A 17,228-nucleotide genomic window follows, 5' to 3' on the forward strand; every position below is an offset into this window, starting at 1 on the left:
ACTATTATCAATTACCTGGACTGCTAATATGCTCCTATCACAATACAAGAAATATATGAAAGTAAAAATGGGAATTACAATTTCTTACAATAAAGGCAGGACAGGTAGGTATAAGATTTCCTATAATGTAACCTAAGCTAACATTAACATTTCATAATGAAGAAGTTTCCATTACTCATACAGTGTCACTATTGCTCATATGATACTATCACACAATGGCCGTTATAAAGAAGAGATTCATTTTAACAAAGATGTCTTTCAGTTCGCACAGGAGGCAGAGTATACCTGTAAAACAGAATAGAAGCCTTTCTGATTGAGATGTCCCATGATATTTGCACAGATATGGGTCATTGCAGGTCTCAGATTTTCACCTACAAGACACAAAGGGAAAGCAAATATAAAACGAAAAATTAGAATAACAGCAATATGATCAATGCTACTGATACACTTCAGCTGCTCTAGACAGACTAGTGACACTAGAGGGTACAATAATGATAATCTCAGTGCAAAGCAGCAATATTACACGGAATCCAGACTGATTCTGACATAAACACTTTCTTGTACTTTATTTCTCATCATTGATCTTCGGGAACACATTGCTCCCCTGCCTCCAGGCTTCCTGCTAGCTGTGGGGTGGGGCGCTCCTGAATGAATGACCAGCAGCATTGATTGATCGGTTTAGTAGGATTGTTGAATTGCTAGCCAGAACTGTGCACTCTTCAAGACTGCAAACAGTAGGGGATCACAGTGGCACTAAAGCTGCACTCCTTGACTAGGAGACTGGTCGCCACTGATTGACTGCAGAGGTGGCCGATAACCTAGATAACGAGTCGCAAAAAATACCTCCTTTTTTGAGAACAGAGAAGAATTTTAAAAACAAGTTGCTTATTTTTTTTTTACAATCACTTTGGAATTTTAGCGATTTATGATGTTGAAAAAAATCCCTTTAATTTTTACTATACTAAGAGGTTTAAGACAGACCTAGGCAAAGTGTGCTATTTCTGTCCAGCCAGCCCACGAACTGATACAGCAAAAGGGCTGAAAATATTGGGATCTGAGGCTGACCGCCAACCGATGTCTCAGTTTCCTCGAAATGCAGATACCGGTTAATACAATGATGAAAGAGGCAGCCATAAGCTTCCTCTTCCACCATTGAGCCTGTGCATCACTATACTGCGCCAGCTGTGTTGAGCCTCCGTACACAGAACAATATGGATATTCAAAAACACTTAACCTACTGATGTCTCAATTAATTTTACTTTTATTGGTATCTATTTTTACTTTGGACATTTACCGGTAGCTGCTGCATTTCCCACCCTAGGCTTATACTCGAGTCATTAAGTTTTCCCAGTTTTTTGTGGCAAAATTGGGGGGGTCGGCTTATACTCGGGTTGGCTTATACTTGAGTATATACGGTACTATTGATATATGCAAAGTTTGTTAAAAGTACAGCTCCTTTTTAAGAGTCCTACCTTTCCCTCTGCAGATCTTCCAGGTGGAGGTATCTGTGAAGTTGACCAGCATGGTGAGGTAGAGAGTGATAAGCTTGGAATCTTGAAGGATATCAGGCTGAACAGAGAACAAGACAAATATCCATCTCATATCTGAGCATGACAGCAAATATTATGTGACTCACAACTATTATCTTAAATACTCACTTTTAATATCTTAAGAAACTCGCAGCACAGCCATAAAATGTCTTTAATTTGTTTTATCCACAAGAGAGTGAGATCTTTAGATAAGGCAAGAGAAATGAACCAGACCTGGAAGGGATATAATCTAATATAATATGCACACATACAAACTTTAATATATTTAGCATTTTATATAGGGCGATAGTGTGACACTGACAAAAACTTGACTCTTTAGGAAAACTTGAGCTCCGTAAGGTCACAATTATATAAAAGTGGGAAACACTGCTGCTTCTTTGCCCTTTGGAGGCTACATTAGTAGTTTGCTGATCTTCAGGAGTCTAAATGAAAGCAATATATGGGTAGCGTATTTCCTGTGAACTGTCGGCAGCATAATACAGTCACTGCTAGCGGATGAGATTTAAAAAAATAAATAAAAAATCTCATCTTCACAAGAAAATCGACCTTTGGTTTGCATTTTGAAATACGCAGTATGTGAATTCTTTCTGAGAATGTTCACCCTATGCAAGGCATAAGGTGACATCTGCTGCAAACCTGCTGTTAAAAGCCAGGCCAAAAAATTATTTTAACACATGGGGACTTGGTTATGGATACAGCGTGGGAAATCTAGGTAGGACAGCTCCTATTCACTGTGGAATTTTCACAGCGCCAAAAACAGTGAGTTCATTCTAAAAGTACACACAAAGTTTAGATTAATTTTGAAAAAAGAAATCAAATTCATCTCTTATTTTTCAGGCGATCCCAGAGAACTCAATACAGTAAGTGAGATCTATGATTGGTCTTTTCTACACTCTGTGCACAGTTATTAGGCAATTTGTTATTTTGATGATTAATTTTATTATTATAAAACAACTACAGTGCAGTTAATAATCAATCCAAATGGCTAATAAACCTGAACCATGAATATTTAAAAAAGTAAAAGTGAGGTTTTGTCTTCAACTGAATGTAAATTTTCCAACCACAATTGTTTATTTTCAACTGCTAAAGTGGGATAATAATCAAGTACCGTAACTCACAATGTACAAAAAATACATTTCTGACATTTAAAAAAATATCAGTGACTAATATAGCCATCCCTCTTTTCAATAACAGTCATAAGTAGTGATGAGTGAATATACTCGTTGCTCGGGTTTCCAGTGCATGCTCGGGTGATCTCTGAGTATTTATGACTGCTTGGAGATTTAGCTTTCCTTGCTGCAGCTGGATGATTTATGGCTGCTAGACAGGCTGAATACATGTGGGGGTTGCCTGTTGCTAGGGAATCCCCACATGTAATCAGGCTGTCTAGCAGCCATAAATCATCCAGCTGCGGCAAGGAAAACTAAATCTCCAAGCAGTCATAAATATTCGGAGACCACCCGAGCGTGCACTGGAAAACCCGAGCAACAAGTACACTCGTCCATCACTAGTCATAAGCCTTCCATCCATGGAGTCTGTCTGTTTTTTAATCTATAGACGATCAGTCAGTCTCAGATATTTCTTGGCCCAGTCTTGACATTTTTATTTATGTCCAAAGATATATGACAAAAAAACATGGTAATATAATAATCATTCATAAATTAGTCACCATGTAAATAACGGATTACTATAGCCTATCATCAACTACTACATAGACGCTTGAAAAACGATGATCCAAAGGCAATGGTTTCATATAAAAGCCAAAATTTTATTAATACATAAATTGATTTAAAAGACACATTCTGCCAATCATTGGGGAAACAGAACAACCGACAAACATCACACCAACACCAATGTCCACGCATAGTGCTCCAGCATACTTAAATTATGGATAACAATATCCAGCGATAGTACATATAGACAGAATACCGGCCGATACCTGCCTCAATGTGCCACTAATTGAGCCAATATGCATACCCCCTAGCACCACCCCTATCAAACCTATCATAGGCCTAAATAATAGAAGGGAACATGGTAATTACCGTATGGAAAAGGGGTCCCCACTGCTGGACACCATGCGTCTGCCCCTGTCCAGCAGACGCATGGTGTCCAGCAGTGGGGACCCCTTTTCCATACGGTAATTACCATGTTCCCTTCTATTATTTAGGCCTATGATAGGTTTGATAGGGGTGGTGCTAGGGGGTATGCATATTGGCTCAATTAGTGGCACATTGAGGCAGGTATTGGCCGGTATTCTGTCTATATGTACTATTGCTGGATATTGTTATCCATAATTTAAGTATGCTGGAGCACTATGCGTGGACATTGGTGTTGGTGTGATGTTTGTCGGTTGTTCTGTTTCCCCAATGATTGGCAGAATGTGTCTTTTAAATCAATTTATGTATTAATAAAATTTTGGCTTTTATATGAAACCATTGCCTTTGGATCATCGTTTTTCAAGCGTCTATTTTTATTTATGTGTCTAGTTCAGTGATGGTCGGGTTTCAGCCTTCCTTATCTTGGCCATGTCTCTCAGCACTGAACACCTTGTACTTCTGGGCGCTCCAGGGAGGGTGCAGGTCAGGAATATGGCAGCCCTGGAGGATAATGGGCTCCTGGTCACTTCACGTTTCATTCTGCTCAAATCTCTGGCAGTTAAAGAAGTTGTCCACTACAATACCTTTTTTTTTTTTTTTTTTCATAAATCTTGCTATTATGTGCCACTGAAAACATCCACTGTGTTTATTTTAGCAATATTAACTTTTATCATGCTGCAGCAGCACATCTTCAGTGCTGGATTCAGCTCTCATGGGGTTAATCGACAACTTCCTTTCTCCTGACTTATTGTGCTCTAATACTACAAGTTCCATGATGCATTGCACTGGCCTCTAAGCCCGAACCTAGCACACCCACTCCAAAACACACCCAAACCCCTCCCTCCTCTATCTTCAAAAAGATTTGTGATGTCATTTCTGTCCAACCTCTTTTTTTTTTTCATTTGTCCAACCCACTCTCCATTACAGATAGATAAATAGATAGATAGATAATAGATAGATGATAGATAATAGATAGATAATAGATAGATACATACAGATATATCTATATATCTATTTACATAGATATGTCCATATCCATGTTTCTAAACCCCTTCACCCCTGGAGCTTATTTCGTTTTTTCTTTTCATTCATCGCTCCCCTTCTTTCCAGAGCCATAATGTTTCCGTCAGTATGGCCATGTGAGGGCTTGTCTTTTGCGGGACAAGTTCTACTTTTGAACGACACCATTGGTTTTACCATGTTATGTAACAGAAAATGTGAAAAAAATTCAAAGTGCGATGAAATTGCAAAAAAAGTGCAATCCCACACTTGTTTTTTGCTTGCCTTTTTTGCTAGGTTCACTAAATGCTAAGGCTGGGTGCACACGTTGTGGATTTGATTGCAGATCTGCAGCGTTTTTTGCCGCACGGAATTGCAAATCCGCAGTGTAGTGCACAACCAATGTAAGTCTATGGGAGCCGCAGACTTGTTGTGCACATGCTGGAGAAAAAGCCGCACCGAAACGCAGCTTTTTTTTTCGCAGCATGTCACTTCTTTAGTGCGGAACTGCAGCGTTTCTGCACCCTTAGACTTGCATTGAGTTGGGCACATTCGCAGCAAAACCGCAGATGTAAAAAAAAGATCTGCAGTTTTGCTGCGGATGTGGGTCCGAGGGGCGCACGTAATACTGGACCTATTAACCCCTGGAAGGTATATTTTATTACTGTGTAAACGTTCCCCTTTTTTTCTTTATATGCACTGTTCACTTTACTTGGCTCTGAGGTGTAACGGCCCTCACCCTCTGTTCTGGGTCAGCGGACCTTCACTTCTTTGCAATATTTGAGGAATATTTGTCACTGTGCACTTTGTGAGGCTTATGAATTTTTATATTTTCTTACTTACATATATATTTTTTTAGTCCTCACCCTACTGTATATTAAACTTTTTATACACACTTTTTTTGTCCTCCTTTATCCTTTTTACACAGCATATATATAAAAAATATACTTTTTTATGAATTATATTATATTTATTATTTTTCCAGGGGTTCTCTTGTATTAAAAATCTTGCCTATATATATATTGATGTAGTTGGCACGTTTTCTTCGGTCCAGCATACGTGCGTAGTTTGTGTATTTTTATATGAGATATATATATTTTTAATATTATATTTTTATTGTGGATTATTGCTTACCATATCTTTATTGAAATAAACTTTGAATTTTAAATATCACCTATTTGCTTGTTTGGGTCCCTTGTTTTTCCATTGCTCACATTCTGGTGGTATCAATATATGCTGAGTGGGTTCCACTTTTTTCTTTTCTTCCTTTGGCACAATAGACGTGATATATGTGAATATATATGGGTATATATGTGTATGTACCTAGGTATATAATATATATATATATATATATATATATATATATATATATATATACCGAAATCCTTTTTAATATAAATAAGTGATTATTGTGCCTTGTTGAGTCTTCCGAGAAACGCTGCAGTTCGGGAGGAGAGAAGTGGTGAAAAAAAATTCCAAACTTTGCTAAAAAAAAATAAATAAAATAATTGCGCCATTTTCTGATACCCGTAGCGTCTATATTTTCTGAGATATGACGCACTTCCGGTATCGGCATTACTGCTGGTCCCGCCCCCAGCCTACTTAGTTACATACAGGGCGCCCTCACATTGTCTAACCAGCGGCGGACACCATGTTAGATGCGCAGCATTTCTGGGCCATCTGGGTAAGCATCACCTTTCCTTCTACCTGCATTTTAGAGACCGCACTCTTATCATTTATATACATTACAGGCACGCTGATCCGTTAGGAACGCCTTCCTTAATTTTAGTGACGTATCCTACTGTACTTCACAAACTGGGTGAGCTTCACATTGAATGTATAATTCTGGCCCATGCAACATTGATTGTTCATTGTATGTATATTCAATTTTAGGTCTGGCCCGTATATCACTTATGTTCTGTCTACGCCAAGTGATTCATATTAGGTGAGATACTATCTCCACTATTTCCATTACACTATATGTACCCCTTACAATAGGATTGACATTAGTTCATATACTTCATTACAGTTACTGTCTCATTACAAATCTGAAGCCCTATACCTCGATGTCTCACTAGACGAATGGTTACACTTGGTTAGTATACCATTATACTAGTACACTTTTTTTGCGTCACTTTATTCGTGTACCTATTTCCGAAACTTACTCTTATTTTTTAGGGAGATTACTCTCCCAAGAGGTCTTTCTGGGTTAGCCCCCACACACATGGGCCTACATTGATGTACAGTGATACCTACTAGATATACCACAAGAACAGCCGGGTATGTAGTTTATTCCCTCTCTCCCTTCCGTATTTTTCCTACCCTCACCTCCACCACCATGCACCTGTTTGGTATGAGATTTACTTTGTTGTTTTTGTAATTTGTACCTTTTCTGTACACACGGTTATGTATCCTTATTATTGTTCTTTTTGTATAATGTTTAAACGCAGTTTACTGAAGAAGGTCTCGCTTTGACCGAAACGTTTATTTTGGATTGCAATAAAAAAAAAATTCAAAGCAACAGCCGCAAATAAGTTGAGTGCCAAATTATTTACTGAATACTAGACATAGTCAGGCAACTGGGACTGTCTAACTGAATCTTACATAATAGTATGTCATAGGGTAGGAGAAGCAGTTGCCTAAAATAGCTAATTGATGTGTATGAGGATCTTGATCTACACTGCACTGTGGTTTGCAAGAAGACTCGAGACCCAACTCTGCTGCCTACAATAATCAGGAAAATTACGCAGATGACTGATGAATGATGGATGCGGCTGCTTCAACTACCAGGCTGATTATCGGGGAACTCACAGTGAGCGTATGGTATATACACCTCTGATTCCAACGCAAAGAATATATGTATATACCCCAGTAAGATCACTGCCAACTTCACAAGAACAAAAAAGAACCACTAGCTGCCACCACCAATCGTTTATACAGGCTGACTGGACACCAGTTACAAGGTAGCGTATGGCTTCAGGGGTGCGGTTTACTAAGAAAGAGGAACAGAGCTATTAAATTGTATATATTTAATCTGGGAAGGTAGGTAGTGTTTATCACAAAAACATACAAATATGATACAAAAAGGGAACAAAACAATACAGTATATACAATTACATAAAACAAAAGGGATAACGAAAGAGAATTACTAAACCTAATGTTACGGAAATGGCTCAAAGATTAGCGGAGGAAGGAACTCCTTTGGAAAACAGACAGGACCTACGGCAAGCTGTACCTTCCAGGACTAATACATGACCAATCCTAAATTCTTCTATTTATTAGATCAAGGTTACACCCACATACCACCCAGTGGTAAGCTCATGTGTGGTCTGGTTGTGGGATGTGGTGTGTCTTTCAGAATTTTATGAGATCCCCAACTTAGAGTATACCTTTGCCCCTGAAGATCCCAGGTGGCAAATATTGTCGATATGTTTCCTATTGCAATTTTACCTTTATATAGAGATGAAACATGGCCTGGATAGCACCATCCATCTGTTTGCTATTAAGTTGGATGGGTTAGAATGGCCTTATGGTGATGTGAGTGAATGCGTTATGTTCGTCCCTTTGCCAAGATGCTGAAAATGTGTCTCCCATAAATATCAGATCAATGCAAACACCCAATATTCATCACTGACCACTTGCTCCAAAAGGTCTGCGATCAGTGCTTTGATCAGATGAAGCGTATGCCTGGGGTGGGAAGCGTACTTCCAGCCTCTGTGTAAATTAATCTCAGTCTTGCTGTCTTTTTCCTAGAACAAATCTCATGTGATCATTACCTGTTCACTAAAGGAGACCCCTACTTTAATGGAGATTGAAGTGTTATCTCTGCTTCTCACTTCCCCAGTTATAATTAATCTCATATGTTCAATGTGAGGGTGTTAAGTACCCTCTCCAGAGATGTCTTATGGATTTTAATTATTCTCTATGGCAGTCGACTCAACCCCAGTAATACAATGGGCTAAAACATGGGCTAAAAATGTAATACAATGGGCTACAGTATTACAATGGGTTAAAACAAATATAGGTAACAGCAGAATTCAGTCCATACCTTTGGTTCATTCTCACACTCCATACTGGTTAGGATACAGCGACAAAGTTTTTCAAACCGCTACAAAGACACAAATATTGGATAGGATAATTTAACATAATGTAATGAAAAGTACCTCCTGACTTCCAGAACGTACAGTACAGACCAAAAGTTTGGACACACCTTCCCACTTAAAGATATTTCTGTATTTTCATGACTATGAAAATTGTACATTCACACTGAAGGCATCAAAACTATGAATTAACACATGTGGAATTATATAATTAACAAAAAAGTGTGAAACAACTGAAATTATGTCTTATATTCTAGGTTCTTCTAAGTAGCCACCTTTTGCTTTAATGACTGCTTTGCACACTCTTGGCATTCTCTTGATGAGCTTCAAGAGGTAGTCACCGGAAATGGTCTTCCAACAATCTTGAAGTAGTTACCAGAGATGCTTAGCGCTTGTTGGCCCTTTTGCCTTCACTTTGAGGTCCAGCTCACCCCAAACCATCTCGATTGGGGCCAGGTCATCTGGCATAGCACCCCATCACTCTCCTTCTTGGTCAAATAGCCCTTACACAGCCTGAAGGTGTGTTTGGGGTCATTGTCCTGTTGAAAAATAAACGATGGTCGAACTAAACGCAAACCGGATGGAATAGCATGCCGCTGCAAGATGCTGTGGTAGCCATGCTGGTTCAGTATGCCTTCAATTTTGAATAAATCCCCAACAGTGTCACCAGCAAAGCACCCCCACACCATCACACCTCCTCCTCCATGCTTCACGGTGGGAACCAGGTATGTAGAGTCCATCAGTTCACCTTTTCTGCGTCGCACAAAGACACGGTGGTTGGAACCAAAGATCTCAAATTTGGACTCATCAGACCAAAGCACAGATTTCCACTGGTCTAATGTCCATTTCTTGTGTTCTATAGCCCAAACAAGTCTCTTCTGCTTGTTGCCTGTCCTTAGCAGTGGTTTCCTAGCAGCTATTTTAGCATGAAGGCCTGCTGCACAAAGTCTCCTCTTAACAGTTGTTGTAGAGATGTGTCTGCTGCTAGAACTCTGTGTGGCATTGACCTGGTCTCTAATCTGAGCTGTTGTTAACCTGCGATTTCTGAGGCTAATGACTCGGATAAACTTATGCTCAGAAGCAGAGGTGACTCTTGGTCTTCCTTTCCTGGGGCGGTCCTCATGTGAGCCAGTTTCTTTGTAGCGCTTGATGGTTTTTGCAACTGCACTTGGGGACACTTTCAAAGTTTTCCCAATTTTTTGAACTAACTGACCTTCATTTCTTAAAGTAATGATGGCCACTCGTTTTTCTTTATGTAGCTGCTTTTTCTTGCCATAATACAAATTCTAACAGTCTATTCAGTAGGACTATCAGCTGTGTATCCACCAGACTTCTGCTCAACACAACTGATGGACCCAACCCCATTTAAAAGGCAAGAAATCCCACTTATTAAACCTGACAGGGCACACCTGTGAAGTGAAAACCATTTCCGGTGACTACGTCTTGAAGCTCATCAAGAGAATGCCAAGAGTGTGCAAAGCAGTCATCAAAGCAAAAGGTGGCTACTTTGAAGAACCAGAATATAAGACATATTTTCAGTTGTTTCACACTTTTTTGTTAAGTATATAATTCCACATGTGTTAATTCAGTTTTCATCCCTTCAGTGTGAACTTACAATTTTCATAGTCATGAAAATACAGAAAAATCTTTAAATGAGAAGGTGTGTCCAAACTTTTGGTCTGTACTGTATATTTGTATGGAACCTTTTCTATGATTCTTGGATCTTACAGAAGGATCCTGCTAGGAAATCCATATGCTACAAATTAAAATTCAGCTAGGGTCTCTCTGTGTGTGTGTTTTTTTAACAGAACTTGTCATCAGATTTTCCTCAATAAAACCACCTTGTTGGTATACGTTGCAGTATCTTTATATCAACCTGTGTATTTCAGCCCTCTGTATCTAGTAATGGCTCATTCACATGACTGTATTTTGGGTTTGAGTGCTGTCTGTGAAAAAAAAAGTGCAGCACTCGGACCAATGTTGTTCAATGGGGCAGCGCAGATGAGCAATTTTTTCAGTGACTGAATCTGCATGTGGGAAAAAAAAATTGCAGCATGCACTAGCTTCATCTGCAAATCAGAAGAAACTCACCCATTCAACTCTATGAGTGAACAAACAAAAAAAAAAAGAAATCGAATACCATAAGGAGCCACAGTGTAGCATTCATTTTTTTACGTATAGATTGCAATTCTATAACACAGGAAACTATAAATGGTCTTGTAAGTTATTAATTCTTGCTGCTGTAAGAAAACGCATATATATGTATATGAATTGCACCAGGATGACAAGTGAGAAAAAAAATTGCCAACATTTTATGGATGAAGCACTTTCCACTTGTATTAGGATTAGCGATAAGCGAGCGTACTCATTGCTCGGGTTTTCCCGAGCACGCTCGGATGACCTCCGAGTATTTGTTAGTGTTCGGAGATTTAGTTTTCATCGCGGCAGCTGAATGATTTACAGCTACTAGCCTGCTTGATTACATGTGGGGATTCCCTAGCAACCAGGCAACCCTCACATGTACTCAGCCTGGCTAGTAGCTGTAAATCATTCAGCTGAGGCGATGAAAACTTAATCTTCGAACACTAACAAATACTCGGAGGTCACCCGAGCAACAAGTACACTCGCTCATCACTAATTAGGATGCATGACAATGAGTGGCCTGATGATTGTCTCTTGACCATGCCTGCAAACCTCATCCCTCTACCTCAACCTCTGATTGATGCAGATAACTTCTCCTAATAACTTTATAACAGGCCAACTGCACCTCCACATTATTTTTTTTTTATATATATTTTATATTTTTTTACTTCTAAAAATCATTCTGAAGTTGTCTCAAACGTTGATAATGATAATAAGTGACTGAAATCTGAGTTTTATTGCCAAAAAGCACAGGACAACTTTTTCTACTAGATATGTGGAGGTGCGAAGGGGTGTTCCAATGTGTAGCAGCTAGCACAGAGAACTGAAGATCAGCTTGAATCACTTGTATAGGGTCTGATCTGGAGTACCCAGAAGCTGCCCCTACACATTACACATAGCTACACAGTGCTGCTCTATACAGTATTCACATCCGGCTGCCACCAAAGATTATAACAACTGATCAGTGGAGGTGCCAGGTGTCAGACCCCGAAAAATCCGAAACTGATGACCTATCCAAATATGCCCAAACAAGACGCTTAACAAATTTCCCTACGTGACACCCAGTTGTGAGATCTGGTGTGCAAAGGTCACAAATGCCTATGAGAAACCATGTAGTTGTGACTATACTAGATATAAAACAAAGAATAATTTGTCACTAAAGTTAAATTATAATATGTTTTAAATAATGCCACTCACCATTTTGTCTACTCGTGTCCGAAATATAAATAAAAGTTTACGAGCTGTCTTGAATACAGAAAGAGCATTGATCTTGATGGATCCATTCTCAGTACCTTCTAGAAAATCATCTACTTCTTTCCTATTGTAAAAAAAAATTAAATAATAAAATAAAACACAATGGAGAAAAGTGTAAAAGGGTATTAACACCAGAATTGTATTTCACAAAACTCTCAAAATGCATCAGGAATACAAATAAACCCGATATAAACTCAGCTCACTAATCCCCGTCACTCCATTTCTGTGCTTCCTGGTTTTCCTTGACGGTCTCCATGCTTCCCCTCACAGCCGGACAATCACTTGGCCACTTAAGCCAATCACTGGCTGTAGAAGTGACCAATACCTCACTGATGTGGCCAATAATATAGGAGTGAACAGAACAAGATGTAAAGATGGCGTTTCTGTACATTGTTCGTTAAAGGAAATCTATCAGCAGGATCAACCCTTCCAATCCATTTATCATAGGAAGCAATGTGTGAAACATTTACATACACACAGCTCTGCTTCATGCACACACACAAATACACACACTATACAACACCTTGCAGTTCCTGATCGAGACCTGAATGGAGGCTGCACGAGCTGAGCAGCTGATTACTTTCCAGAAAATTACCTCAAGGACCTTTCAGGTTACGTGATCAGTCACATGACGTGAAAGGTCCTTGAATTAAATCGGGTGGAAGACGCTTAAGCGGCTCAGTTCATGGAGCCTCGTTTCAGGTCCCCGGTAAGATTCCTCTCCAGTTCTTAACCAATCACATAGATCGGCACAGAGCAGAAGAAGAGGGGGCAGCTCTCTGTGATTGGGAAGGACGCTGGCACAGCGTTATCATTCATCACAGGAAGCTGCTTTTGGACTATAAGATGCACACACTTTTTTAACAAGAGTTTTTGTTACTAAAAAGTGCTCCTTATAGTCTGAAAAATACGGTATACTGTATTTCCACCAACTGGCAGCTTTATGTATATTGACAGCATTAGCAAATGTGGCATTGGCATGGGAGTCATAATTGCCTATGTTACCTGACTTCATGCTGCAGTCGGCATCTACAAAGAAATCTTCTGATAAGGGCTTGGATTTTAATAGCAGCTTTCTCTCTTTCTTTCAGACCTTTCCTTTCCTCACGTGCCTGCCTGGCCTTATCCAGAAACTGGGCCTTTGATATTTGTGTTGCCCCAAACATGCTTTATGCTGGAAAAGACAAATATGCAGACAATATTAACCATGATATAAATACAAGTAACCTACTAGGAAAATAACTTTATGAAACAAGATCAGAAAAAGTTCTTTAATGGGAATCTGTCACAACATTTGAGAGATCTGACATGTTAATATGGGCATACAGGTTATAGACTGCTGAAAAACATCCTCCCTGTATGCCTCATATCAGATGCATTGTTTAAGAAAAAACATGCTTTAGTCGGGAGAAGGTTCTCAAACGGTTGATTTCTTATATGACACAAGCACATAGTAATAATCCAGACTGCATGTGTTTTTTTGGGTTTACATTTACCAATAGCAGTCGGCGATAGACACAATCTATTCGTTAAGAAAGAGATTTATTTCATTAAAAAAAACGAGGCGTTAGGTCTTTTAGGATTAAATGATCGGCATGATTTAAGTCCATTTCTACATTAGTAATACTGCTGTATCTTTTTAGGAATCTTTTGTTTGATGTTAATTTTTCTTGTATATGTTTTGTCAATATCATCAGTATGATAAATAGGAGGTGTGTTTCCTAGTGATGCAAGAGCCTGAAGAAGCGTGTTCAACGCGAAACAGCTGCCACTCGTTTCCCTCCTTCAGGTCTACACTCCTCACACGGTTATTGAAGGAAGTTGCTTATTTTTTAATGCACTAGTGGTGAGTATGGTGAGTGTCGCGATCTGCAATCTATCATGTCTTGTCCATGCTATATATAGTAACAATCACATTCTCTTTTGATGCCCACAGGCTTGGTTTTAAAGGGGTTCTGTGATGGCAGGAATAGTGGCTTCATCAGACACCCGACTTCCACAACAAACCATAGCTGATTGGCGCATAGAATGAAGAGAACCCATGCCAGGGAGCTGTTAATGCCGCTGTTAAGAGATTGAAAGCAGCATTTCACAGGTTAAGTCACAGGAGCAGCTCGCCTCTACCGGCAGGTGTTAGAGGCTGATACTGGCTGTAACTTGCAGCGATTATCTGCTGGGCATGGGGCAGGCTCAGCTTGTGACCTCATTCCATACATGTATGGTGGAGGTTCGGAAGATGTTGTCCCCTCTCCAAGATTATCCCTCCAAAGGCTCAAGGAGGCAAGAAAACCAAAAACAAAATAAACTGACCTTTTACTCACCCTCCTGTGGTCCAATGCTGTCTCATGCTGCTATTCCGGTGACTACGCATAGGCTGCAGCAGGGACATCCCGTAAACAGTACAGCAGCCAATCACTGAGCTCAGCAGCCCTGCAGATGTGGACAACATCGGTCACTGAGGTCACCAATTGACTGCCCTGCAGTCAGCATGATATCACTCCTGCAGCCTTTGCAAAAACCCTCTTAAAGGGAACAGCTGTGCATTCCACAACTACTTCTGAAACCCCCTGACTCCCCATGTATCACCCATAAAAACCTTTTTTATTGCTCCCGCGCTGTATGGTAATGTGTTCGGTCCTGTCTGATGGACGTTGCTTCGGTTCCCTCACTCCACCCCTCCTCTTATTGCTGTACGCATTCCTTGCTGTGAATGTCGCAGATCGTGTAGAGATTTCGCGAGTGCACATTCAAATGGGATCTCGCGCGTGCGCAGTATGCTTTGCCCAACTGCGGGCAAAGCTGAAAAGCAATACAGCGCACGTGCGAGATCCCATTTGAATGCCCACGAGCGAAATCTCTACACGATCTGGGACATTCACGGCAAGGAATGCTTACAGCAAGCCAAGGAGGGGTGGAGTGAGGGAACCAAAGCAACGCCCATTGGACCGAATCAAACACATTACCATAGAGCGCGGGAGCAATAAAAAAGGTTTTAATGGGTGATGCATGGGGAGTCAGGGGGTTTCAGAAGTAGTTGTGGAATGTATAGCTGACACTCAATTAACTGATATTTTTAGCTGGTAGGCCAAAAAGAGGTGACAGGTTTTCTTTAAATGGAACTGAACTACTGTGAGCTGTTGTATCGCCTATTCAATCAGGTGGTTGGTGGGATTCGAAAAGTCACCACCGCACTGATATAATATCGATGGATGAACAGGCCATGAATATTGTGGTTGAGGGAACCCTTTTGATTGGGGTTATGAACACTCAATTATCTTCCTGTGCAAAGGAGTCATGAACAGGCAGTACAGGTGTCCATATATCTAATAGTCTATAAGGAAAGGGGAGTATCGTATTGAGACAATTCAATAGTGAAAGGACCCTTATATGCAAGGAATTAAGAAAAGGCTCACCTTATTCTGTTCTTACTAGTACAATACTTGTCTTGTGAACTGCATTATGTTTACCGGGCGGTGACTGTTAATGATCCAAGTTCTAGAACAGATAACAGAGTTATAAGAAGCCAGAATTTGCCACAGTTTTTCTACATAAAAATAATAATTAAAAAAAAATAAAAACAGAAAATGCGACCTCTGATATATGGATACTTTGGCTGATCTGACACCACATGATTGGCTGAATCAATGTACAGTAAGTATTCAGACCCTTTTACATTTTTCATTCTGTTTCATTGCACCCATTTGGTAAATAAAAAAAGTTCATTTTTTTCTCATTAATGTTCACTCTGCACCTCATCTTGACTGAAAAAAATAGAAATGTAGTAAGTTTTGCAAATTTATTTAAAAGAAAAACTGAAATATCACATGGTCATAGGTATTCAGACCCTTTGCTCAATATTGAGTAGAAGCACCTTTTGAGCTAGCACAGCCATGAGTCTTCTTGGGAATGATGCAACAAGTTTTTCACACCTGGATTTGTTGATCCTCTGCCATTCTTCCTTGCAGATCCTCTCCAGTTCCATCAGGTTGGATGGTGAATGTTGATCGGCAGCCATTTTCAGGTCTTGCCAGAGATGCTCAATTGGGTTTAGGTCGGGCTCTGTCTGGGCCAGTCAAGAATGGTCACAGAGCTGTTCTGAAGCCACTCCTTTGTTATTTTAGCTGTGTGCTTACGGTCATTGTCTTGCTGGAAGGTGAACCTTCGGCCAAGTCTGAGGTCCAGAGCACTATGGAATAGGTTTTCATCCAGTATATCTCTATACTTGGCTGCATTCATGTTTCCTTCAATGACAACAGTCATCCTGTCCCTGCAGCTGAAAAACACCCCCATAGCATGATGCTGCCACCACCACGTTTCACTGTTGGAATTGTATTGGGCAGGTGATGAGCAGTGCCTGGTTTTCTCCACACATATACCACTTAGAATAATCACCAAAAATGTCTATCTTCGTCTCAACAGACCAAAGAATCTTATTTCTCATAGTCTGGGAGTCCTTGTATTTTTTTAGCAAACTCTATGCAGGCTTTCATATGTCTTGAGGAGAGGCTTCCGTTGGGCCACTCTGCCATAAAGGCCTGACTGGTGGAGGGCTGCAGTGATAGTTGACTTTGTGGAACTTTCTCCCATCTCCCTACTGCATCTCTGGAGCTCAGTCACAGTGATCTTGGGGTTCCTCTTTATCTGTCTCACCAAGGCTCTTCTCCCACGATTACTCAGTTTGCCTGGACGGCCAGGTCTAGGAAGGCTTCTGGTGGTCCCAAACTTCTTCCATTTAAGGATTATGGAGGCCACCGTGTTCTTAGGAACCTTGAGTACTGCAGAAATTCTGTTGTAACCGTGGCCAGATCTTTGCCTTGCCACAATTCTGTCTCTGAGCTCATTGGCCATTTCCTTTGACCTCATGATTCTCATTTGGTCTGACATGCACCGTGAGCTGAGAGGTCTTATATAGACAGGTGTGTGCCTTTCCAAATCAAGTCCTATCAGTTTAATTAAACACAGCTGGACTCCAATAAAGGCGTAGAACCATCTCAAGGAGGATCACAAAGAAATGGACAGCATGTGACTTAAATATGAGTGTCTGAGCAAAGGGTCTGATTACTTATGACCATGTGCTATTTCAGTTT

The 17,228-nt window shown here is 40.2% G+C and overlaps 1 protein-coding gene across 1 annotated transcript in view; it reads right to left on the bottom strand.

Annotated features, from left to right (window-relative positions):
- UBE3B (ubiquitin protein ligase E3B) overlaps positions 1-17,228 on the bottom strand; it is an 83,788-nt gene that overhangs the window by 33,224 nt on the left and 33,336 nt on the right. Inside the window, exons 2-8 of the mRNA XM_069759452.1 lie at positions 15,555-15,636; positions 13,147-13,315; positions 12,085-12,205; positions 8,694-8,753; positions 1,659-1,763; positions 1,473-1,569; positions 286-371 (exon numbers count right to left, since the gene is read on the bottom strand). Coding sequence (XP_069615553.1) covers positions 286-371; positions 1,473-1,569; positions 1,659-1,763; positions 8,694-8,753; positions 12,085-12,205; positions 13,147-13,307 — 630 coding nt within the window. The 5' untranslated portion in view covers positions 13,308-13,315; positions 15,555-15,636. The remainder of the gene's footprint in view (positions 1-285; positions 372-1,472; positions 1,570-1,658; positions 1,764-8,693; positions 8,754-12,084; positions 12,206-13,146; positions 13,316-15,554; positions 15,637-17,228) is intronic.

Source organism: Ranitomeya imitator, chromosome 1 (assembly GCF_032444005.1).
Source record: "Ranitomeya imitator isolate aRanImi1 chromosome 1, aRanImi1.pri, whole genome shotgun sequence".
NCBI classification, from domain to species: domain Eukaryota; kingdom Metazoa; phylum Chordata; class Amphibia; order Anura; family Dendrobatidae; genus Ranitomeya; species Ranitomeya imitator.